The sequence below is a fragment of the Cupressus sempervirens genome, chromosome 1, assembly GCF_028749045.1.
Source record: "Cupressus sempervirens isolate cs-2001-9-10 chromosome 1, ASM2874904v1, whole genome shotgun sequence".
In the NCBI taxonomy this organism is placed as follows: domain Eukaryota; kingdom Viridiplantae; phylum Streptophyta; class Pinopsida; order Cupressales; family Cupressaceae; genus Cupressus; species Cupressus sempervirens.
The window spans coordinates 804,343,144-804,370,918 of NC_143118.1; the positions used below are offsets into that span (position 1 = coordinate 804,343,144).

Sequence of the window (27,775 nt, forward strand, 5' to 3'; positions counted from 1 at the left end):
GGTGTTGTATGGGTGCATGCATTACTAGGTACTCTATGGAGATTTTGTAAGAGTGTTGTACAATGGGATTGAAAATCAATGTTCATACAATGAGTGGAATGAAGTATAGGATCTGTACATTGTTCATGTTGTCATACAAACGACTTCTTGTGCCGTAAGGATGAGCTCCTTCTCTAGCCTTTTACGCTTGCCAATTTGGCTACCAACCTATCGATACTCAATCTAGTTAGTTTCATTGATACTTGTGCTTTACGTTCCAATTTTTGAATCATCCAAAAGAAACCATTCTCTCACCCAAGTTTGGGTTTTATAAATTTGTCAAGAGTATGAATCAACCAATGGCCTCTATATTATATTCATTTTTTATTTTTTGCTTTCCATTTTCCATCTTTGTATTGTCCAAGTATGGTCCCTATTTTTAGATGCTTTCATCGATTTATCTTCACATAGAGTTGTAGGTTCGAGAAAATCACATTTTGGCATATAGTACACCTCATAGTCCTCCATTAGCTAGTGGAATAGCCCATTTAATGAACTTATTTCGTTCTAAGAGAAGGTTTCATGTTCCAACACCCCTTCATTGTTGGTTTTTATTACTCTTAATCCATCTAGAAGTTGTCATCCACAAATTTCAAGAGTAATGCCAACTCTTGACTAATCATTTGGTTTCCTATAGGTCTACACCATACTTCATCCTCTCACTCTTGATGTAGTGTATTTTTCTTCCAATTGTGGTTTGCTTTCACCATGGATAGCCAACCCCTTCGTAGGAGGGCATCATATGCCTTCTTTTCCAATGGAATAACAAAAAATGTTGAAATAAATGTTGAGCGCCAATAGTGATCTTCTATGCTATGAACATCTTGAGTCATTTGATGTCATACGAGTCGGCGCTTACAAGATGGAAGGTTGGTGGCTAGGGTGTTAGCTTGCTAAGTTGCTTCCATGTCTCCTTTGGTAATACATTGACTCCAGAGCCTTCGTTTACAATGATGTTTGTCAATTAGTGCCACATTACCTCCTATCTTGATGACAACTAACTTCCTTTCCACACCCATTGTCAAAAACATAGTGTTGTCTTAAGTTAGTGACTATTTTTTCAGTTCACCTTTTAGCTTACATCCTTGTTGGACAACTGTGTAGTCATTGATGTTATTAGTAATAGCCACTCTTAGTTGTGACATAGTTTGAAGAAGGTATGCCACCTTGATGGGTATAGCTATTTGTAGAACTTGCCAAATTATGTTCTTTGACTCCAATTGCAATGATGTACTTGCGCTTTTTTGAAAGTTATTTGTTCCTTCACCATCATTTGTTCTATGTCTACTCTCACTTCTTGGAGTGTCCTTTGTACGAGGGTTTGAGTATATATGCTTTTTCGTTTGTGCTTTTGTGATTACCAAAATGTACCTCATCTTATTCCAAGTTTAATTTATTAATACCATTTTACTTTGGGCAATTGATGACTTCATGATCAGTTGGTCCATGCCATTTGCACAAATACCTCTCATAAGCCATTCGATGTTGCAATTAGTACACCATTTCATTATTTTCTTTATTAGTCGCTTTCTTGGCCTTCAATTCTCTCATTATATCTCATTGTAAGGCCTGGACAGTTGTTGATTCGTCATCGCAACTATGCTCGGTGCTATTGTCATCATGTCTTCCTCTAAGAGGATCTTTTACTTCCACTCTCAATTTCCATCACCCTATTGCAGCATCAATGTATGAGGGTGGAGGCACTACTTTCATCGTCTCGTGTCGGGAGGGAATCAACCCCTTGATGACCCACCTCTTCTTTAGCCCGTCGACTAGTTGATTCTCCAACTTGTCCAATAATTCCTTAAGCCTACGATAAAGCAAACTTCTACGATCTTGTTCTTCTCTTGTTTGGTATTATAGATTTTGGCAAAAATCTCATTGTCGTCTCCTAGAAATTTAAACTTGGCTTAGAATGCCCTCTTGAGTACATCCCAAAGGGCTATGGATGAAGCATCCAATTTTGTGAACCAATCGATGATTTTATCTTGTAGTGTTGTTGGAATGACTATTAGCGAATAGTCCTTGTCAACTTGACCATTTTCTACCCAAATAGTCTCATGTCGTCTAGTGCCTCGTAGGGCCTTCCGACTTGTACGTCATGAACTTTGGCAATTTTTGTTGATCCATGTTGGGACTTGTTAGAGGAGTCACCATCTTTCTCTCTTGTTTGCTCCTTTGTGTGTCAAACCTTTGTGGACTATTTTGGCCACTATGTTCTGACGCTTTCCTTGCATTCTCAACTACATGTGTGTCCTCTGTACGTTCACCTCTAGTGCCCCCCCCCCCCCCCCCCCCCATACCTTGGGTATATTCAGGCTTTGACATGTACTTCCTTCATCCTAGGGTCTTTGGTTCAAATCGTCTTATGGCGGGTTCTTCTAAGATGAATTCTCAATACCATGTAATGTGTTGTTAGTTCAAGATTTCCTTCCTTGTGCTCCTTGTCTAATGATGTTTGTACAGACTATTGTCTTGTCGTCTTTATTGGAATCTAATGACACGAGTCATAGAATGCTGACCTGTTTTCTTCTAAGATAAGGGCCCTAAGTGTTAATACTATATCGGGGAATTTACATACATGAAATAATAACACAAATATCAATTCATACCAGATAGAGGAGTAAAATATATCTTTATTCACTCATGAATACATCCTAGACAAGAAGCTTAGAGATGGTCAGCCAAGGACTACAATTTACCATTAATCAATTGACAAAATTACTACTTGATAGTGATAACAAATTGAATAAGAATAATTAATAAATTGGTCGGTAACCAATATTTTTAAACACAATAATATAAATTTATGTCGATTACATTAGGCAAAACCATTGACTTGTACAACCTACGATATATTTGTAGTTCGAAGGGGATTGCTAGGGACTCCCTCTCGGGCAAGACCATCAATCCATATGCAAGGAAAGTAAGGTTGTATGGGCCATACAAATAAGAGATGATGCAACTTAGTATAGACTAGCGCATGAATTAATTTGCCTACACTGCTTCCTACTTAGAGAAATGTTGAATTCCTAACAAGGGAGGCCCTTGTTGCCAAATTGCCTTCTATTGCTTCTCTACCAAAATCATACATATCCTACGAGATATTTATAGGTTATAGGGGATATATAGGGGTTCTTTGATGGACAATAGCATCAGTCCATATGCAAGGAAAGTGAGGTCATTTGGGCTATACAAAGAAGAAATGGTGCCACTTAGTATAGACTAGTGTGTAAATTATTTTGTGTTTTCCGCTTCCTACTTAGATGTATGATGAGTTTTTAACAATGAGAAATTCTTAGGCCCTTCTTGCCAAACTGTTTTCCACTTCTTTTATACCAAAAACATACCGTTACCAAGAGTGAAATTTTTAAACTTGTCGAGATTTTGAACTAAACAATGACCTTTTGCATAGTCTTCATGCTTCAGAAATCCATCCCTATTGATTCCCTTGTTATTCTCCTATAAATTTTTATTGAAGTAGTTCTTCTTTAATAATCCATTATACACTCCATATTTCATGTCTTATTGTTCATATTTTCGGATGTATTGTCCATAAGCTTACACAATTTCATAGGTTGTGCTCTTCAAAGAGTTATGACTTGAAGAAAATCATACGTTAACGAGTGTTGGTTTTTAGAAGATCGCTGCAAATGTATTTGAACTGCCATATTGTTTGGTATGTGTTTGCCAAGTGGTAGCAACCTCATATATATGATGAGAATACGCCATGAAGAGGCATGTCCCTTCATGGGGCATGTCTATTCATTAATAAAATAATTAATATAATAAACACTTAAATCACAGTTATATATATATTATTATATTAATATTTCTCATATAATAATAAACTTATATCTCATATATGGTGAACACACACATACACACACATATAATTATATATAGTTTTATTCGATTGAAGTTGCCAAACATCAATACTCCCTCTTAGTTAGGGAGGGTAAACACAAGAAATATATTACACCATTGGTAATATTTAAAAATGACAAATTTTAAGGATATCTTTGATTAGAAGATATCCAGTGTTACCTAGGTGTGTGCACCCAGGTGAAAAACCAAGCGCATTCGGTGCGTGTATGTCCCCGATGCAGGGACATCGTGCACCCAAGTACCCCCACCACGCAAAAAGTGTAGCCGCACCGGTTGGAGCACTCGGGTGGGAGGTGGGGACGTGGGTGTGTTAGGGGTGCGGCGGTGCGTGCAGGTTGCGGTCAACATGTTGGCTAAAAAGTAAAAAATTTTTTTTTTTACAATTGTTTTTTATTGTTTCTTTTGGCAAGGGAACCCTAATTTGGTGTGCATCCCATGAGCCCTATTTCATTTTTGATATTCATATTTGAACAATGAATTTTGAATCTTTCATCTTTGTCATTTGATAAATTGATAGTCAATGGTTGACTTACATGGTACTATGTGTGGTTTATATTTTTCATTTATTATTATCATTATTATCATTATGTTTAAAAGTTTTAGCATTTTACTAAGTTCAGTGGTCATTGGTAATGGTTATGAAGTTTCAAGTTTCAAGTTTGAACTTATACTTTGTGAATCTCATTTCAATTTTCTATATTCAACTATATTTGGTATTTTATATTGAAATATCATTTCATAATTAGGATTATATTGAAGTATCATTTCATACTGTTATCGATTCTACTAGCTTTGCGGTGGTTCCTTCTCCCACATAAGTCGCTGTCTTCCTCGATTTTTCTGATCACCTTCAAATATATACAAACATTTGTAAAGTTGTTCAAGTTCGTGTACAACCTTGTCAGGTTCCTATGTGCTGGAATGGAAATTGCTCATTTGAACACGCAACCTGCTACTGTCCAGATCCTGAATAATATGTGGTAAGGGCGACAGGGCATGGGGCGTTACAGCCTCCAGTTCTGCCTTGGCCTTGCCAAACAAAAGGTTGAAAAGGATATTAGATCTGGAGACATTTCTGGTTTATTAGAAATTAGGGAATCTATGGCACTGTTCCTTCCGAAATCTGGTCTTGTGATTTGGTTCCATTAAAACAATTTTATAGTTGGGATTAATTATCATATTCACTTTCCTCACCACTGATCAAATATAAGGTTCCTTTTAAATATAACCATATTTCATATCTGATCTCTGCTATCCATTCTTACATTTCCAACCTGCTCTGATACCATTGTTGGTTTTCTGAGGATTCTTGCAAATGTATTTGCACTGCCATAATGTTTGGTATGTGTTTTCCAAATGGCAACGACCTCTTATATATATAATGAGAATAAGCCATGAAGAGACATGTCCCATGAAGGGACATGTCTATTCATTAATTAGATAATTAATATAATAAACACTTTAATTACAGTTATATATATTATTATATTAATTTCTCTCATATGATGATAAACTTATATCCCATATATGATAAACACAGATATAAATATATCTCATAGATAATTATATATAGTTTTATTTGACTGAAGCTACCAAACATCAATAACGAGAATACCTTAGGTAACTCATTTCATCTTTAGAACAATCTTCTAGTTCAAACACCTCTTTACCATTTGGTTCCATGCCTTCCCTTCCTTCTTCATTGTTTCTCTATCTCCTTTCAAACTTTGATTAGTAGGATGCCAATTCCTTGCTTACCGTTAACCTCTTTCGAGGAGTGTGTTGTACACCTCTTGCAATGGAATGATTTCAAAATCTAACAAAAAATTTTGTGTACCAATTGTTATTTTTGCATCATCAATGTCCCCCATGGCTTAATGCCATGCTGGTTGGCACCGATGAAGTTTAAGGTTGGAAACCAAAGTGTTAGCTTCCCTAGACATTTCCATGTTTCTTCTAGCAGCACATTGAAACCTGAGCTTTTCTTGATAATGGTAAACGTCAGCTTTCTCCGCATTATTTCCATCTTGATGACAGATGCTTCCTCTTGATGCTGATTGTTAACAACATGGGGTCAATAGCCTGCTTGCCTTGATGTGATTGTTTCGCCATAAGTTCCTCTTGGGGTTTACATTGTTTCAGGTTGACTTTGTTGTCACTGACCATGTTTTTAAATGCCACTTTGAGTTGCAACATAGTTTGACGAAGTTTTGTCAACTTGATTTGTATGGTCGTTTATATCACTTGTCAAACAATGTTCTTAGATGCCAATTGCAATGACGTACTTGCAGATTTGTTTGAGATAATTCTGTTTCTGAGCCATCACTTGTTATACTTCTAGTTTGGCTTCTCAGAGTTGCTCTGTACAAGGTTTCAGGTACACCGCCTTCATCTCCTCTCTTGTGATTGTTAAAATTGCTTCGTCTTGATACTCAATGTCTAGAATATTAATATGTTTTTCCCTCTTGGTCCACAGCATTTGCAGAATAATTCTTTCTTATTTAGGCAGCCTCTTGTGAAGTTCCTTATCTGCTACATTGTTGGTATTGAATGGTGCAACATCCTTCGGAGTCATAATATATCTGATTTGGCCCTTTCTATAATTGCCTGGTCATGCATTCTGTGGCTTTAGTGGTGTAGACTCTCCTTATGCAAACAGTACTTGTGTTATTCTCTTCTTCAAATTATATGGGAACTCCGTCAGTGAAAAATCCGTCAGCTGGAAAATCTCACAAAGCATCCTTCTAGGACAATTACGTTGCATATGGGCCCCAATTTTGCATTCAATACTTCGCAGTTTCATTAGGTTTTTAGTGGTTCCTTTCCTGAGTTTCAATCTTTTCATTATACTATAAACTCTTCATAGGGCCTGGATTGTTGTTGAGTTTTCTTCGCTGCCATCTTTGATGGTTTAATCATCTCCTGTCCTCTTCGCTCGGGAGGATGTTTTGTTTTCACTTTCAATGTTGATCGCCGAATTATAAGCAGTGATGTATGATGATTCAGGTACAACCTTCATTTTCTTTCGTAACGAAGGGATCAATCCCATGATAAACAATTGCTTCTGTAGTCCATCTGCCGGTTGGTTCTCCAATGTTACGAACAGTTCCTTGAGCCTACGATTGTAAGCTCATAGTTGCTCATGTTTCCCTCATCTGGTTTTCTAATTATGATCTCATTGTTGTCTTGTTTCTCATGTTTCTCATGTCAAGACACATTGGATGTGATGGAAAATGTGGGAAAATACTGAACCTAAAAAATAGATTTGTTTCAGTCCTTATATCCCTGCGAGAACAGGTAAAAGCTATGATGTCTTTTACTATCTCCTACTGTGTAAATTTGAAGTCTGCTCTCTTAATTACAACTTGCTTTCCTATAAATTTGCATTTTTACTATATGAAATCATAATTTGTAGTTTTTACACCATGTAATGACTATGTTTTTATTGTTTATCATACAATTTCTAAAACTCCTTTGTTTGGTTCCATATCTACTCTGTAACTCATTAGTCTTATTTTATCTCGGAAATATAAGAAACTTACGTTATTGTTTTTCAGTACTATATCTTCCTCTATGTGGACGCACCAAGCTATCAAATATTGAAAAACTTGAACATTATTAGTACCGGAGTACTGTATCGCACTATTCTCAGGAGAAAGTAAGTACTTACCCCGTTATACTTAAGTTTTGAATTATAAAATGCACAATGATATGCCAAAAGAATAAGGAAAATACGAATTTATGTTTAAGTTTTTTTTTTCCTGCTTCTAATAAAATGTGTTGCCATCTTCTTTGTTTGAGCAGCTATGGTTAGATTATTTTGCATCCTCTTTTTATATAAGTATGTTGATTCAAATGTATATGATTTGCTGATGCCCGTTAGAACTTAAATTCCCAAAATACTCAGAGACTGCTGCCCATTTCTCAATTAGCTGGGAATACACATGCAGAAATATAAAACCAAAAACACAATGGTTGCCTGGGACAGACAACTTTCCTTTTACTATTGAAACATAAAGAAAATTTGTAGAAAAATGATTTCTTAATAGAAAACAATAGTGATTACAAAGAGATTTATCTGCAGTGATCTGGAATTGCACTCAATCTTACAGAGTCTGGAACTATTTAGAACTCCCTGCTTTTATTTGGCAGGAGCTCTCAACTGTTCCCTTCATAGTCCTTCAGAAACACAGCTGCTTCTGCAATATTCATATCTTTATGGGTCTTCTCAAAATTCCCTCACAATTCCAATTCAAACTTACCTACCACTGGCAACTGCTGCTGCATATGAAGGTCAAGGCCAAGTGGGAGGCAACATCTCAATGAAATTTACTGGCTGCACTTGACAGGTAGGTAGTTGACAAGGGCTCACGTGTAATTAATATTTCTGACAATGCGTTGGTTGGTGTCCATGAAATTCAAATTGTGTTTTCTGATCAAAGAATATCGTAATATCAATTTTTTATTTTTTTTGTGCATCATCGTTAGTTCTGTATTCTTCTATACCCATAACAAGCTATAATCCACAACCATTGAAAGTTAAGTATTTATTAAAATTCGGAAATTGCCGAAAGATACATAAGATTTTATCAATATTTCTAAGTAGCGTTTCATATGGTTATGGTAATGACTTATGTCTGTAAACCCAGTGTGGCAGAATTGGAGAATATATTTCAGTTTGATAGGTAGCATAGCAGTTTAGCTACCATAATCATCTAAACTGAAAAATGTATTATAAATTTGTTAGTTCGGAAGATTAGCATATTAATACCCCCTTAGTTTACAAGGTCATGAAGCTAAGTTGTATTTTGATTTGCTCAACTCTCCCTGTTAATGTTTTCTGTGCCAAGCACTTTGGTGAAGATATTTGCAAGCTTATTTGAAATTTCTGTAAAAAGGTTGTTAGGGAGGGCATTATCTTTCTGAAGTCCATGAAATTGCAAATTTTTTTTTTTGTGCAGAAATCATGTATTATTTCTTCGTTGACTTTTTGGATCGCACTCAGTGATCCATCATCAAAAAGATCTAACTCTGAAGTAAGTCAGTGCAGTTTAATTTGTTTGAACTAACTCTATTGCTTTGACATGGTTCAAGCCTTCATACTGAGCTGGTTTCCCTGATTGGTGTCAATGTTAATGACAAGCTTGTTGATTTGACATGTGTCAAATTTAATAACGACTCTCTTGCTTTGGCGGTCTAAAATTTTGCTAATGAACTTATTACTTTGATGGATCTGAACTTTTAATAATGAGCATGTCACTTTGACAGGTCTCAAATTGGAAATCATTTTGCCAATGTTGCAAATTGCAGAAATGAGAAATCTTTAGTGGCCAATACCAGGCGCCATCAACTATCAATCTTGGGCTCAATGCATTTCCATTGAAAATAATATTTAAGATAGCACACATTCGGTTCAATAATTGAAATTGTTTAGAGGGGAAATGGAGATGCTTTAATAGGATGTAGACCTCCACCTTACGTCGCTGAAACATTCAAAAGGATAGGTATGGGAAGGGAAAGAGATAATTCCCAAATATGATTCCTCTTTGTATTCCACATTAGATTTGTTAGAAATTAAAGTCCACCAAGATAACTGAGAGGGGGGAGGGGGTGAATCAATTATGTATTTAAAACAACCCTCAATACCTTTATTAATTTTGAAACATGTAAACAATAGATGCAACAACCATAGAAGGATAACCATGCACAGTAACACCAGATATGTTAACTAGGGAAACCCTTGAACAGAGGGAAAACTCCGATGGGAATGATGCTCACAAGATGATGCACTAATATAAAAGTTCCTTGTGAAAGGATGGACTTCGTTAGGAGCCAATGAAATACAATCAATACATATGAGTCCCTGTTAGGAGACCTTGAATCCCTGTTAGGAGATTCTAACCATGTTAGGAACTCTGCCAACCCTATTAGGAGTTGAAAGGAGGACAACTGAACCCACTATTCAAATAGCCTCAAATTGTCTTCACCAAACAATCTTTAGGATAAAAATATCTAGATTCTGAACTGACTAAACAACAAATTCTTTGCCAATATAATTCCTTTGAAACTCACAGTACATCCTCAACATCAATCTCGGCTTTGACCTTAGCCAAATTCGCATTCAAGCTCACATACAAAACAAAATGATCTCACTGATTACATAACATCTGCACTGGATACTAATCCACAAGGAAATGATCTTTCCTTTATACCAAGTCCTAAAATAAGTATTGAGTCAGTCAAGAGGCTTTCTCAATTTACAATGAATAATATAGGACCTCATTAAAATATTATATTACATGTTTTATTACAATTAAAACTCTTTCCTTAAAGATATTTAGCAATAGTTAGCACACACAAAACAATATGCTGAATACACTTCATAAGTCGGCTAAACTAAATATCTGATTTTGCCATCTTGAACATAACATCTTAACATTGTCTCTAAGCTTCCCTTAATTGTGCTGAACAAAATTACATCTCATTTGAAAGATGTAACCAATTTACTAGTACCCACTTTCTAGAAACTCTCTATGAAAGCTACCTCTAGAAAACATTGCATAACTCTGACATGTCTTCACATCTTTTTCCGCACACATAACTGTAGCATTTGTACACATCATTGAATGTTTTTCTAAGCATGTAGAACCCAACTTGTTGAAAGTTGACTGCACCGAACATTTCGTCCTCTGCGACCCTGGTAACCTTCATAGAACAATGTATATGTTGACGTCAATGACAAACATTGTCATGAATGCAACACATAAACACTCAATCATATCTCCAACAATGTTAACATACTTCCCCCATAGGAATACCTTCAATATTCATGCTCAACAGTCTCCCCCTTTAGCATTGATGACAACATGGATGAAAAATATCTAAGTACGCTGAATACCAAAATATATCTCTCCCTCATCTGCCTCTACTCCACCATTCATGCTGCCTGTGAATGTAAACATAAATCTCAATCTCAGACAGGTTGTAAAGAGTTTTTCATGTTCTACTCACAACCATATAGTAATCAAATAATCAGTATGCACAAAGGTGTTAATCTCCCCTACACATAATATTCTCTCCCCATTCATCAAATAGTGTTTTACATGTATTACTCACATCTTGCCCCCATAAAGAATGTATCAAATAATGTTTTTTCATGTACTAATCTCTCCCCCATTGACAACATTGACAAAGGTATCATTATGCCAATTCTTGAAGTTCAGTCATTTCTAATCCAATGTGCAAAAGCTGAAGTGTCCAAGGACACCCTTAGATATCAGTACCAAGAGTCCTTAATGATTACTCAAACATAGGTACTCCCGCATAGGAGAAGCATCAAACATCCAATTCAGAGAAAAGAAATAATGCTCTACTACATACTAGACTAATGCAATATTTGCATCAACTACTTTGAAGTAGGTTGGGGTATGACCCCAAACATACCTGTCAAATAGTCAAATGCATCCTTAGTCAAAGGTTAATATGTCTGCTATTTTCTTGTTTGTGCTAACATATTCCAATCTGTTCTCTTTCTTTGCTACCTTTTCTCTAAAAAAGTGATACTTAATTGAAATGTGCTTTGTCCTTGAATGTAAAATTGGATTCTTTGACATACTCATTGTATTTGTGCTGTCCCAAGTAGACCTCTTAAATACTCAAATGCATCCTTAGCCAAAGGTTTTGTAAATATGTCTGCTATCTGCTCCTTTGTGCTAACATATTCCAATCCAATCTCTTTCTTTGCTACCTCTTCTCTCAAAAAGTGATAATTGAAATGTGCTTTGTTGAATGTAAAATTGGACTCTTTGGCATACTCATTGTACTTGTGTTGTCACAATGTATGATAATGAGCTCAATAAACTTAATTCTAATATCCTTTCTTGAATTCTAAACTTTCCATCAACTCTCACATTAACACATTCAACAATAGTCTTTAATTTCTAATTAAAATGTCTATATGCTTTACCTTTGAATGGATATCCAAGAAACATTCCTTCACCATTTCTCAAATAAAACTTTTCAATATCATCATCTCTCTTAAGGCACTTATTTCCAAGAACTCTAGAATATTTCATAGTAGGTGTATGTCCAGACCAAAGTTCATAAGATGTCGTACTAGTGCCTTGTCTAATTTGTACTCTATTCATAGTTATACTGTGGTGTTCACTGCTTCTCTCCAAAAGACATATGATACATTATTCTCAAACATCATTGCTCTAGCTACTTCAGTCACTGATCCGTTCCTTCTTTTTGCTATACCATTTTGCTGCAGAGTCTCACGGGCTGAAAGTTGTCTCTTAATACCATTATCCCCACAGCAGTTGTTAAATTATTTGAAATAAATTCTATACCTCTATTTGATCTCAACATTTAATCTTCAAGTCAGATTCATTCTCAACTCTACTTTTGAATGTCTTGATTTTCTCAAATTCTTCAGATTTCTCTCTAAGAAATGCAACCCACATCATTCTAGTGAAATGATCAATGAGAAGCATAAAGTACCTTTCACCATTAAAAGCTCTTGTTCTTGTAGGGCCATTAAAATTTGTACGCACAATCTCCAACTTTGCTAAAGTAGCAAACATCTTGCTTGGAAATGAACTTTTCTTCTGCTTTGCCAGTGCACATTCTTTGCAAATTATATTAGTAGGTTTCACAAAATTAGGCAAATCTCTAATTACAAATGTTATACTGACTTTCACAATGTTATCAAAGTTAATATGCCAAAATCTCTTATGCCATAACAAACTGTCATCCACTTTAGCAACCAAACATGTCATTTCACTAGGGTTCAACTGAAATACATTACCTCTTGTTTTTGTAGCACTACCAATCAAGGTGCCATTATTATCCTTGATAATGCAAGTCTTTTCTGTAAATTGCAACTGATATCCCTTGTTAGCAAGTTGTCCAACACTCGAAATATTATGTTTCAATCCATCCACAAAGTAAATATTCTCAGTATTAGTATTTCCAGCAAGAGTAATAGATCCTTTAACTTTTATGTGACATGCTGCATTATTTCCAACTCTAACTACTCCACCATCGTAACTATTGAATTTAACAAATTTGTTCATATCTCCAAGCATATGATGATAAAAACCACTATTTATAATCCAATCAAACTTTTTCTTCTCAATCTATGATACTAATGCTTTTTCCTCTTTCACTTCTTTTATTTTTATTTGCAAGACTTTCTTCTTTAATTGCAACAAATCCTATCTCATCATCCTCATCATTACTATCATCTAGGAAATTTAGCAGGAGTTTGCAAAAGATATTGAGTCTTCATAATACACATATCTATTTAATTAGTTGACATGATAATTGATAATAATGAATTGATTAATATTATAATTATATCAAAATATATATCTTGAATAATAATATAATCAATAAATGTAATTCCAATCAATATTGGAAAGTAATAATAATAATAAGTAAAATAAATGTTTCACTAAGCAAAATATCCCTAATATTATCTTCAATTAAATTACAACCCACAATAATCATAAAAGGACTGAAAAAAGAAGGTTTATGTAGACATTGCAATGTTGCTTCTAACATAAATCACAAGGATGGGGGTGATTCATTTTGAATGGACGTGACCCATCCCATACGGTCCCTACACCCTATTTAATAAGGAGGCAATGTGTGACTGCTAGCATCGGTAAGAGACGATAAACAAATTGGATGTGGATATATTAGATAGAGTATGCAGGGCCCAATACAGGGTTGACAGTACATGTCAGTGCCAAGTTGGACGAAGTAGGGAATACGGTGCTATGTAGATGTAAGACAATTCGAATTTTGCTTACCCCGATAGAGAGCTTGTGCATAGTGTCCATTCGGATTATATTATAAATTTAAGAGATGGTGTAATATATGAAATTGAAAAAATATATTTGTAAACATGGTAAAGGGAATATCTACCATAGTACATGTTATTGAATATGGTTGGATAATATATGTTTTCTATATGCTTATTATGACAATATATTCTATAATGTATGCATGAAGATGTAAATACGATATAGATATAAGTAAATAAATGTATAGAGTATAATTTATCATACGAAGTAAGTATAAAGTCGAATTGTAGTATACGAATATAAAGGAATCAGGATAGTTTTAACCAATTCTTTTATTCTTTCACTATACTCATGGGAGTTGATAGATGGTGTTGTGTAGGGAGAGGCGGAGTAAAACTAGATCATATACTGGTGTTAGGTGTCCTGTCACAAGTTAACTGATGCTTTGCTTAGGACAGGTATAGGAGGGAAGTAAGAAATTAGGGTTGAGACGTGTTAATTGTCAGCCGATTGGATGGGCTCGGCGGTGTTTCTGTAGCCGACAGAATGATTGTCGTTGGTGTTTTGTATTTTGTAGCCGATGGGTAAATAGTTTGTAGCGGACATAATGTTTGTGGCTGACGGACTCCTTCGGGAAGGTTCGGCGAATAGTATTTATATCCCGTCTGGGATCATTGTAAATCATTATCATCTTCTATTACTGATCTTATGAAGCATAATGTATGTCTGGCATATGCGAATATAATTCTGCTATTCTGTTCCATTGTCTGGAAGGTGGGAGGAATGAAAATTAATGCCAAATCAGCTTAACAAGGATCGAAATAAGGAGAAGGGAAAAAATGGAATCCTTATTGCGCAAGAAAATTTAATTTTGGCACAGTAGGCAGACCGCCAAAGGAGATTCCAGAAGATTGCCGACGGAAACAGGAGTGTGGAGGCATTGTTGGAGGAGACTTGACAGCGGGTGGAATTGGTGGAAGAAGCATGAGAGGAGTTTTTGAATTTGTGTTCACCGAGGGAAGAGAATCCAGATGGAAGAGCATCGACTCGCACGGCTCGGAGTGCCAACAGAGCAAGAGCGTGGAGTGAACTCTTCGTCTGGGATACACTTTCGTGGGAGACAACTTCAGAAGATCCTTTTTCTTCACCTAGGTTTGTAGTGGTTGAGTCTAACGGTGTGGGAAAACAGTTCGCCGGTGTGGGAGTGCAGTCCGCCGGTGTGGGAGTACAGACTGCCAGTGTGGGAGTGCAAAAGTGTGGGAGACCAGTGCATCGGTGTGGGAGTACAGATCGCCGGTGTGGGAGTGTAGACCGTCGGTGTGGGAGTGCAGACCGTCGGTGTGGGATTGAACAACGCCAGTATTGCAGGATCGAACAACGCCTGTTTACAGAAACCAATTGTCATGGCGGGATCGAAAGAGAAACTGCTGAAGTTCAATGGCGATGGTACGGCCGATCCCATTCGACATTGCAAAACATGTGAAACGATCTGGAAGGCAAATGGGATAACTGATGAAGACGACTGGATGAGGCAATTTTCGGCCACCCTACGAGGCGAAGCAATTGATTGGTTCACTGATATAGATCCACAAAAGCTAAACAGTTGGGATAACATTAAAAAGGAGTTTCTGGCAGAATTTAAACTGTTGCAGGATGATAATGAAATTGTAGCAGAGATCTTCAATACTAAGTAGGGGAAGAACGAAACCGTCCACGTTTATGCCAGGAAATTAAAAGGTTTGATAAATAAAAGGGAAAGTAAGCTAGCAGACGGACTTCAGAAAAGATGGTTCGTGGAAGGCCTACGCTTGAAGTTGCGGAGGAAAATGAAAATTGTGCCACCGTCGTCATACGCGGAAGCTTATAGCAGAGCATTGGACCTCGAAAGTGAGCAGAAGACAAAGAAGAAGAAGACTAGCTCATTTGATTCTAATGATGACGAGCATACCGGAGAAGATAGTGGCGACGATGAAGGCAACAGCAAGAAGGTCCGCGTCTTACAGAAGGACATGATCCGCATGATGAAGGAGTTTAAAAACATGCAAAAAGAGCCAAAAGGCAGTGAGCTGTAGTGCATGGAGTGTAAGACCGACGGGCATACTTTAGGATCGTGTCCAAAGAACCAATTTTGTGACATTTGTCAGATCATGGGCCATTCGACAAAGAGTGCCCCTTTAACATGAAGACGAGGATCTTCGAAGGTGTGTCTCACATAGGAGGCTTCCCCGTTGGGCAGTAGCGGAAATACGAATAGTGCAGGTGCCACATCCGGAGGGTACAAGAATAATAGCAGAGGGCAAAATAACAACAACAATACAAATAATAACAATAACAATGGGAGCCGCAGTCGAACTCAGTATGATGCAAACAGACGGCCGATCGTTCAATGCCGAGCATGTAATTTGTGGGGTCATTTTGCGCGGGATTGTACAATGGCAAACACACTGGAATTATTATGCAGATGGTGTGGACCCGGTGATCACGAAGATTCCAAGTGTCCAAAGTCTGGAGTAAACTTGATCATTGTTGGCACAGATGTAAAGGAGGTTTTGGCAATTACACGGAGGCAAGCAGAGGAAAAGAGAAAATTGGGAGAAGCGCAAGCGAAAATTGCAAAGGCATCTTCGGCGGGGACATCTCAATTGAAGGACATCACCAACACCTTGGCAAGGAACTTCGCAGAACAAAACATTGTACGACAGATCTTACAAACGGAGATACCAGTCAAGATAAGTGACCTCCTTCTCACAATGCCCCAGTTATGGACGACCATTCTGAATCATACACCGTTTTCGAAAGCAACGAAGGACACAGGAAGGGATAGTAGGGAAGTGATGACGACAGACCGAATGTTGCTGGCACTCACGTCCGGACGACATCCGGCGGTCGTCGAGATGGGGATTTTGGGAAATGTTTTGACAGAGAATTGTCGACGGAGGGTCCGGCATGAATGTGTTGCCGGAGGATACTTGGAAGAAGTTGGGAAAGCCGACGCTGTGGCCATCTACATTCCAGTTGCACACGGCGGACCAGTACGAGATCAAACTGTTAGGAACCTAGAGGGTGCAATCGGTAACCATTGGTACGCAACCATTTTTATTGGATTTTGTGGTCATTCCATTGAAAAGAAAAGGATATGATGCTATTCTCGGACGAACTTGGTTGGTGCAAGCAAAAGTTAAACATGATTGGAAACGAAATACCCTATCAATGGAGCGCGGAGGCAAAAGATTCATAATTGACCTGCACACACAAATGGTAGGTGAGGAGGCAGCGTCGTCAGACTCAGAAGGTGAAGGCGACAGTGACGACGAAAGAAATGACGATGAAGGAAAGAGGAGAATGGAACCGAACGACGAAGGAGTATTGACACTAGGAGGATCAAATGATGACGACCTAGACTCAGTAAATGGCCTTTACCATTGGCAGATAGAAGACTACGAATTATTTCCGAGTTGTAATATGCTAAGGGTCGACGAAAGTGAGAAAAAAGAGGAAAATGAGTGTCCGAAAGAATACAGAGAAGCAGATGACGCAAAGGAGGTTACGACTGAAGAAGGGAAGGACATGCAATACAAACTCAGAAAAAAGAAAAATTCCACCGTCTGGTACATGGTGAACGGACCGCATAGGAAGAAAAGAATGCATCGCACCATAAAATTACTTGAAGGGTACCGACAACAAGGAAATAAGCTAGATGTGCGACGACCGCAGGCACAGTGGGCGGCAGAGGTGACACAGAACAGACAAAGCATGGCATGACAAACTCAACAGTTTTCAGTTGGGCTAGTTGGTACTCAAGTACGACGGTTGGAAAGAACTCAAACCAAAAAAGTTTAAGGCCAGATGGGTTGGACCATATCAGATCCGGAAGGTTAACGACAATGGATCGATAAAATTGGAGACATTGGACGAGCAAGAGGTGCCTCCGGTAGTCAACGGATTTAAATTGCAAATATATGGTGCCAGGAAGACTCCGTCGCTGTCACAGAATGGCCTGTTGACTCCCCCGTCGTTGTAGAATGGCGATGCTTGGAGGCAAAATTGAGGTACCTCTGTATTTTTATTTTTGAAAAAAAAAAAATTTGAAATTTTTTTTGAGAAAGAACAAAAGAACAAAAAAACAAAAAAAAAAAAAAAATGAGAAAAAACCAAAAAAAAAGAAAAAGAAAAAAAACAAAAAACAAAAAAAAAAAAAAAAATTCTGCACAGGCATTTGGCCACGGGCCCCTGCCCACGAGAGGTGCTCCGCGGGCATCTGTCCATAGGAGGTGCTCCGCGGGAGATGCTCTGTGGGCACCTGTTCGTGGGAGGTGCTCCGCGGGCACCTATCCGTAGCAGGTTGTTCGCGGGGTTCTCTTCTTGCTGTATTCACGTGGCGATTCTATTGTTTATTAGATGCAACAGCCTCCCACGAATGTAAACCAGTCTCCGGTAGTCGAAAAGATTTGGCAACACCCTTGGACGAGCTTGGCCCGTTATTCTCTTCATCGCGGCTTATGTGCTTAGCCATGGGCTTCCGGAGGAAGGATTTTGGAATCTGGCTGTGATATTTGGGCTATTCTTGCCGAGGAAGCTTTCCTCTGTTTTTGAGGGCGCCATCTAAGGAGCAGTATTAGAATACATCCACTGTGATTCTCAGAATTTTGTGTTTCTCGTTGCTGGAGGAGATGTTTTAGCGAAAGATTGTTGCAGTTTTGTTTCTCATTTGCGGAGAAGAGAGTATTCGAGTCTCTGTAGAAGATGGGTGTGAAGGGTTTTCTTTCAAAAAAAAGAAAAAAAGAAAAAAAAAGACGACAAATTTAAGTTGTTCGGAATGAGTAGCAAATGATGCCAAAGGGAAGGGGAAGCACCAGTGGTTGCCAAAAAGAGTGTAGAATCGGCTGAAAATGACAGACCTCGGACCTCGCAAAGGCGTTGCCCCTCGACCCTGTCGGGGGCGTTGCCCCCTGGACCCCCAGTCGTTGCGAATATCAGTCGTGGGAGTCTGACCAGTTGAGAAGAGTTGAAGTTGCTGCAGGCATAGACTTTCTGTGTACCAGAGGCACTGGGAGTAGGTGTTGGCCGGGAGGCTGTCTTGGTGGATGCGTAGAGAGCTCGGGAGGAGCTGATTATCCAGTTGAAGACAGTGCAGCGGCACTTGGCTCAGGGTACCGAGGAATTGAAAACAGAGAAAGCAACACAGGTGGCTATCAAGGTCAGCTTCATTGAGGAGACAGTATTGTGTTAGCAGAAACTACAGATGTAACGGGATGAATGTGGAAGTGATGTGACAGAAGCAGATTTTTTGTTGTAGTCACTCTGTTAATGTATTTTGTTTGTTAATTTGTCTCAGATATTTTGTAATTGTTGTCCGGAGACGACTTTTCTTTTTGGGGGGGATGGTGTCAGCTGACTGGATGCTCCCGGCGGTGTTTTTGTAGCCGACGAAATGATTGTCATCGGTGTTTTGTATTTTGTAGTCGATGGGTAAATAGTTTGTAGTGGACATAATGTTCGTGGCCGACGGACTCCTTCGGGAAGGTTCAGCGAATAGTATTTATATCTCGTCTGGGATCATTGTAAATCATCTTCTATCTTCTAGTACTGATCTTATGAAGGATAATGTATGTCTAGCATATGTGAATATAATTTTGCTGTTCGTGTTCGTGTTCATTGTCTATATGCATTGTTTTAATTTACCCGTACGGTAAACATTAATTAATAGAAGCATTATGAGATATATCTATCATTACTTATAATTAATTAAGTTGTTTCATAATAATGCATGTCAAAGCTTTGATTTTCGACAACCTCCAAGGAGGGGTCATCATAGAATTCATCCTTACTAAGAAAAAGTAGTTTTTACGTATTCTTGACTTGTAAGGATTTCTAGGCTTAAACTTATTTTCTCTTTGGACATTTAGAAGAATAATGATCAAGTTCTTTATATGTCCAACAAACAATAATTTTGTTACATTTAGGTTCTCATTTCATAAGTAGGGTAAGTCCTTCAATTTTCTTGTCTTCCTCTTGCTCAGCTGCTTGTCCACTAGCATAATTCTCCATTTGTCCTCACCCTTCTTGTCAATGTAGGTCTATCTTTTTGTATGTTGAAAACAGTCCCTAATTTAAGCAATCCTTCATTCTATTTTATCCACAACTCAGTTGTCTGCAACCTTCCAAGAAGAGTCTCTTTTGTAAAGTTAGGTGTACAATAAATAACTTCTTCAATGATTTGTGCCTTTTTATAGTATGTAGGTGTCAAGGTCTTCAAAAATTTCTATATAATCTCATCTTTTGTCTTTGTTCCACCACAACTTCTAATTCCTACAAGTATCTCATATATTCTATACTTGTATTCTCTTATAGTTTCATCTTCTTGCATTTTATATCTTGAAAGATACATATCCAACTCTGCAATCTAGTCATCTTAGCATGTTAATCACCTTAAAATATCTTCTGCAAAGTAATCCAAATTCCATGTGCAAACTTTAAAGATTTTACCTCTACATATTCTATTTCCGGAAGAGTTGACAATAGTGCTTTTCTAATAAGTGTATTATGCATGAATAGATCTTTATTACTTTGTTCACAGTAGTCTAGCTTATCTTCTCCTATCATAGTCTTCTGATTCAATGTAAGTAGCCACAATTCCAGACCCATGCACAACAGGTGAGTCTTCATCTTCTCATTCCAGGTGTCATAATTAATTCCGTCAAACATTTCCTTCAAGGACTTGATTCACTGATTCCAATTGTTAAAAAGTAAAGTCCACCAAGATAACTGAGAGTGGGGGGGGGGGGGGGGGTGGTGGTGGTTGAATAAGCTATGCATTTAAAACATCTCTCAATATCTTTATTAATTCTTAAACATGTAAACAATAAATGCAACAACCAGAGAAAGATAACCATGCACAATAACATCATATATGTTAAACTAGGGAAATCCTTGATCGGAGGGAAGACCCCGGTGGGAATGTGTTAGAAAGTAAAGCCCACCAAGATAATTGAGTGTGGGGCGGGGGGGGAGAGATGGGGGGCTGCGGGTGAATCAATTGTGCAATCAAAACAACTCTCAATATCCTTATTAAATCCAAAACATGCAAACATTGGATGCAACAACCATATAAAGATAACCATACACAATAACACTTGATCTGTTAACTAGGGAAACCCTTGAGCAGAGGAAAAGCCTTGATGGGGATGGTTCCCACAAAATGGTGTACTAATATATAAGCTCATTGTAAGAGAATGGACCCTATTTGTTAGGAGACTTTGAATCTCTGTTAGGAGATTACAACCCTGTTTAGAGTTGTGCCAACGCTGTTTGGAGTTGATGGGAAGACAAAAGGACCCACTGTCCAAACAACTTTAGGGCAAGACCACCAAACTCACTGTCCAACTGGCCTTCGTACTATCTTTCTCAAAATAATACAAGTAAACAACTGTCCACATAAACTTCTTTGCCAAATACAGTCTCTTTATTGGCTCATTGTATCTCAATTGCACCATAGATTTCTCTGACAATTTTTTTTTCAATATCAGGTTCACTACACCTCACATACGAGTTTGCATACTTGCATTACACAAATATCCACAATAGATCTTACAATCATGTTTCCACATTCTACCAAAACGAAACAAACTTTCCTTTATACCAAGTCCTAAAACAAATTATTGAGATGACCTTGAGACTTTCTCAATTTATAATAATAAGATAGAGCCATCTTAAGATATTAAATTTATACGTTAAATTACAATATCAACTTTTCACAATTACACAAACTGTCTTCTCTTAATCTTCATAACTCTTCACACGTGTAACGTCCGAACTCGCTCACTTAACAATGTCATCTTTAGCTTGTCTTCTACCTCTGTACAATCACACTTAACTAGATTCTATCTTTGTTAGGAGATACAATAAAAACATCAGCAACTGCTTAACCTGTAACTTTGTCTGAATGCTATCTTTAATAAATCTCGAATAACTCTACATTCTCTTTCATATTTCTGCATGCACAACATCATGACACTCTGTAGAACATATCCTCAACTATGCATAACCTCATCTTTATTCCTTGATCCTCGTGAAGCCAATCTCTGTTTGCTGCTCTTGTAGTCTCACAAAATTATTAGTATGTTGACATTAGTGACAAACTCTATAATGAATGCAACACACAACCAATGATTAATAGGTCCAACAATGCTAGGATACTCCCCCATAGGAATATCATCAGCATTCATGCTAACAATTCCCCGTTTGGCATTGATGGTAACATAGATGAAAAACATTTGAGTTCCATAAATAGCAAATGTCTCTGCTACAACTGCTATCTTTTCAAATACTCTTCATCAATCAAATCTAACATCTATCCCTCATTGATATTACTAATTCATTGACATCAATATACATACATAATTCATGTATTACTCTCCCCCAAACATATTCATCAATACACAAGGATGTTTTTCGTGTATTACTTCTCTCCATAAGATATTTGTAAACATTCATATCAAGAGAAATTTTTCATGTGCTACTCTCCCCTATTGACATCAATGACAAAAGCATCATTATGTCAATTTGCTGCATAAGATTTTCAATGAGCTTAAGTGTCCAAAGACACTATTAAATACCAGTACCAAGAGTCCTTCATGATGGAGAGGAAGTCAGAGGTTGAGGTTGTAACTCAACATGATTTGCTTCTTTTATGTTATCATCATAGTCAATATTATGGTCAAAAGAAGAAGTATGATTAATGACATTTGTTGAATGTGAAGGTCTTTGGATTAGTATAAAGCTACAAATTCAGATTAGGAGGTGCAATAGATTTCTTTGCATTATTAACTTGAGCATCAATAGATATATCATTAGGAATCAATAAGGTCCTGAATAACATTCTTCAAAGTGTAACACCTTTGAGTATCATGAGTAGGTTGACGATGATATTGACATAAAGCATTTGAATGAAATGACTTAGGCATTGGTTTGTTAGTGCTAATAGGACGAATAGGAGGAAGTTTAAGAATTCCAACATGAATCAATTTAGTTATCACCTCAGGTAAAGGTTCAAATAATTGAGTGTACTTATGATTAAGATGATATATAGAGGAAAAATAGTTGTACCTTTAGACCTTGTAGTCACTTTATTAACAATTGTATTTGTTGACTTGATTTTGATGAAATTGCTAGGTTTAGATAACTTGTTTAAATTACCGGCGGCATCACTCTTATTGCTAGAAATAGGAGCCATGAAAGTAGAGCTCTCAAGTTGACTCACTTGTAATTGGTAATGGTGAAGCATTGCATAAAGATAAGAAAATGAGGCATACTCAGTAAGGAGAATCTTATCTCTAATAACTTTCTATAAATTAGAAATAAATATATGTTGAATATTATGATCAGGCACATGATAAGAAATCTGTGCATACAAATGTTTAAATCTACCAATAAAATCAATAATTTTCTCTGTAATTGTTTGCTTACAATGCATCAAAACAGTTAAAGAAGTATGGGGACCAATATTACTCTGAAATTGTTGAATGAAAGCATTAGTAAGTGTTTGAAAGGAATCAATAGAATAAGGAGGTAGAGAGAAATACAATTCCAAGGCTCTATCCCTAAAAGTATGTTGAAACAACTTAGCCATAAGCCTATAGTTGTGAGCAAAATCACTACTTATAGTCCTGGAAAGTTTTAACATGAACAACAAGATCTTCCTCACCATTATAAGTCTTTAGACGAGGTACGTCAACATGTTTTGGTATAGCAACACAAAGGATATCTAAGGAAAGGGGATAACACTCACATGTAGGAATGTTGCACTTAGGTTGAGTGAATTGAGACACTTGTTGTTGCAACGCAGTGACAGTTTGAACCAAGCTACTAATGATAGGATTGAAAGACGCAATAGTAGGCATAGACATATAAGATGTACTAGGAAAGTTGTAAGAGGCAAAAGGAAGATGCAAAGATGTCGGTTGAGGATTAGAGGGAATGGGTAAAGGGTTTGAATAAGTAAAAAGAACCACATTATATGAAGGTAACGAAGAAGGCGTGGATGTAGGAGGAACACTTATGGGAAGTGGAAGGCTAGGAAGACCAACACTTAAATAAGTGGACACTTGTGTAGAAGTTTTCATAAGAGGTGGAGGGTATGTAGGTATGGTAGAAAAAATGGTGGAAATCAGAATAGAAGGTTCAGTGGTTGTGGAAGGAGGAAGATATCCTAACTCTTGAGCACATTCTGTTAAAGAATTAGCATGAGTATTAATAAGGTGAGATATAACATGCAAGATAGAAATGTTATCATCATTATTAACAAGTTTTTAAGAGCCTCAATAGCAGCAACACTATTAGTATTTTGATGCTCTTGCACAAGCTAAGTTTCCAATTTATCAAATTAATGAGAAATCTTATCAACTTGCAAAGGAGGAACTGTTAAAGCTGCATCTTTATCATGGGATGAGTGAGAAGAGTTATGCTCCATTATCGGATTAATATTGTGAGAAAAAATGTTAGTTTCGTCACGAGTCCTAGGTAGAAAATCATGATCAAAGGAGCCCATGAGTCTACAGCTTCGCCTAACGAGAATGCGGTGGGTTGGATATAGTGTAATTAAACTCATAAAAGGGGAGATCACAAAAGGAAAATCCAATGAAATGTAACCACACTAATGTAATAACGAGAATAAAAGAGAGATGTAACCACGCAAAAGATAGCTGAATCAAACTCTACAGTGAAAAGAAGGATAAGGGGTTCACCAAAAGAAGAGAATCTAATTCCAAAAAGAAAGTGGCACAAGTTGGGTTCACCAAAATGTTTAGGGGACAAATGGAGATGCTTTAATAGGATGTAGACCTCCAATTTATGCTGCTAAAACATTGAAAAGGATGGGATATGTGAAGAGAAAGAGATAATTCCCAAATATGATTACTATTTATAACCCAAATTAGATTAGCAACACCCAAAGATAAAGGGTGCCAATACTCAATTTGAATTATAAGGAAGAATGCAATATAAGGGAATGCACTCTTTGACCTGTGTCTGATAATGTATATGCAAAATTGAACTAATTGCTTAAATAATGTAGATTTGGGTGGTAAGAGTACACAATTAGCTCAATTAAGATATAGATCTAAGATAGAGACACGAATGAAAATAAAGTATGAAAAACTCACTTTGAAATGCATAGTAGAAGAAACCTAGAAATCACTTTTTTGGAAAATTAGAAAGGTCTAAGTTGACCTTGTTGGTCACATTCCCATGAGGTCACCATGTACCAGGGGCACTGTAACAAAGTCAAACCAACTTCTTCATAAAGCTCTCAGGGAATTATTTTCAAATCTGTGTTTGCAATTTCACTATCATGTTCCTACACACAAAAAATGAAGGGCTTTTTTTGTTTGGTGGGTGAGGGCTTGCCTTGTCAAGCCCTAGATTGAGGACTCAACCTTGAAATGATAAATGTAAATGTAAATGACTGAAACAAGAGAAATGTTAGGTTTCACCTTGCTTAAAACCCTTGTTATTAAGGACTTTTCCTTTTATAGTTTTGAGATCTTTAATTCGATATGTAAATGTAGGGTTTCTCCACAATTTGTAATGGATCTATCATCATCTCATCATGGTGCAATGGATGTAAGTGTGCATCAATGTAGAAGATGATGAGTGCTTCAATATAGATCTCCCCCCTTGATGGCCAGCAATACGCTAGATCTTGAAGAGGAAACACCCACAAAGGATCCTTCAATGCTCAATGAAACTTCCCTCGCTTGAATGCTTGAAATGCTTGATTGTCGTGAATGCTTGAACTCCTTGAATGTAAAGTTTGGGTGAAGCTCTCATCAAAGTGTTAGGTTGAAGTGTATATATATGTGAAATGAAGCCTCAAAGTCTTCTTATATATGAGTTTTTAGGTGGGAAACAATACAAGCCGACTAGAGAGCGGGAGTTAATTAATTAAACTCTTGAGGCTTTTTGGGCTTTGGGCTTCGCAATCTTTAGGGTTAATATTGATTGGGGTTGACCTTGACCACTCCAAGATGACCAATTTGGCAAGGGAACTCAAAAAGCTCAGGTGGAGGGGAGAAGAACTCGGGAAGAAAGTGGAAGGAAATAGGGAAAAAGGAGCACCAAGCACATGTCCATCCACGGTCCAGGAAATCATTATGGGAATGGAGCTAAAATATCTTGTAAGGTGATATCACTTCAAAATTATTGACAGTTTGTGTTTGTAAGATGATTTCAAATAATTATATTTTTGTATCGTAATATAATTATTTGAAATCATCTTACAAACACAAACTGTCAATTAATTTGGAGGGATATCACCTTACAAATACAAGCTGTCAATGATTTGTGAAGTCGCCATGCAAATTTGACATATATAGAGATTTTCCCCTTAGACACACAAGAGAAAATTGTTAATAACATGATCTCGTTGATGGAGTTTTGAACAAGAGGAAACATCTTAATGCCCATAGTCTTAGATAAAATGAATACATTAGTAAGGACCACCATCATCATAATAAACTTAAAACTGCATCATTAATGAGAAGGAGATTCACTTCTTCAATCATTTAACAATCGGCGCTGCTTGTCTAAATATTTTGCAAGTCGTTGTGACCACATCTCACAAAATTTGAAAATTGTGACTTTAGGCAAGTTCTCATGAGATTTCTCTCTCCTAGCAATAGGGGAGGTTGGGTTCTTATCATTGGTGGCTTCAACATGAACTAAGTGAAATTACAAAAGGGCACATATCTTAATTAATTTCTATTTTTTCAGAAATGATTTGTATGCAACTATAACTTTCCAATTTACAAAAGGTGCCTTATTGCAATGATATTATTGGTGACGCTTGAATTGATGTATGAACAGTACTAGGGGCAACAATTTCCTTTTCATATTTTATAGAATAAGTTCAAGAACCCAAAGTCTCCTGCGATTTTCCCAAAACAGGACTCAAGTAGAATAACAATTAAGGCACAAAGTCTCTCTCTAGATACTCTCAAATTTGATTAAAAATACTTACATTTGAAGCCCAAAGTCTTTCATCTCTATGCAATTGCAGCCACTACAGACTATATTAATTTGTCCTCTTGGAACACACAATCTTGAAAAGTTCAAATTGGCTCTGAATGCAATGGGCAGCTCAAAGTTTGCCCAATTGAATTCAAATCCCTCTTGAACAAAGCTCCAAAACTCATGATCGATATTTAGAAAATGTTGTCACATAACACTTTAAATCAATAGAGAGTTTGAAAGCAAGTTGCCCCTTTTATTCAAAACAATTCAATTTACATCTAAGCTCAAAATCTTAGAGTGCAAATACAAATTGGCAAAAGATGATTATATACAATGAGCTCTTTCCTTTATATAGGAAAAGATGAGAACAAAGGTGGAGAAAAAAGGGGGAACCCTCAACCAACTTGACATATTCTTTAACAAACTTCTAGCTAACTTTGGCTTAGTCAATGCTACAAGGTTTGAAACACCTGCAAAATTATTATATGTTACAACTTTAAACGTGATAGTATTGCATGCGATTGCATTTTGTTTTTACATTACATGTTTGACAAATTGCAAATATATGTTGGAAATATTCTAAGTATCTAACAAGACACGACCCCTATTACATCATCCTTTTTTGGTTTTCATGCTACTACAAGGATACTTTATAATTGATGTGATTAGGTTTGGTGGAAGCATTGCCATCTGGAACATGAACTTGCATCCTTGCTCGTAATGTAGTATAATGGTGGTTGTTTCTTGAAAAACACATTTGTTTCTTTCCATCTCTGTATTGAAAGCATTCTATGATTGCAATCATTCCATCTTTCATCACTTTTTTAATAATTTGTCCTTTAGTCACTAAAACAAGCCATAACACGATCTTTGGCCTTTTAAGCTCGAACTTTGCATATTTGGAAGTGTATGCATATAGAATATAAGTGGAAGGCCTCTGAGGAACAATGGGAGGAGGATTTTAGGCAAAACCAACTCTTGAAATGAGGGAAAAACTTAAAAATAATATTTTTTGAGGGCATTGAAGC

The 27,775-nt window shown here is 37.0% G+C and overlaps 1 protein-coding gene across 1 annotated transcript in view; it reads left to right on the top strand.

The window, feature by feature from the left end:
- Positions 1 to 27,775, top strand: part of LOC149580312 (CMP-sialic acid transporter 2-like) — a 135,205-nt gene that overhangs the window by 57,353 nt on the left and 50,077 nt on the right. Inside the window, exon 7 of the mRNA XM_089813479.1 lies at positions 7,485 to 7,585. Coding sequence (XP_089669605.1) covers positions 7,485 to 7,585 — 101 coding nt within the window. The remainder of the gene's footprint in view (positions 1 to 7,484; positions 7,586 to 27,775) is intronic.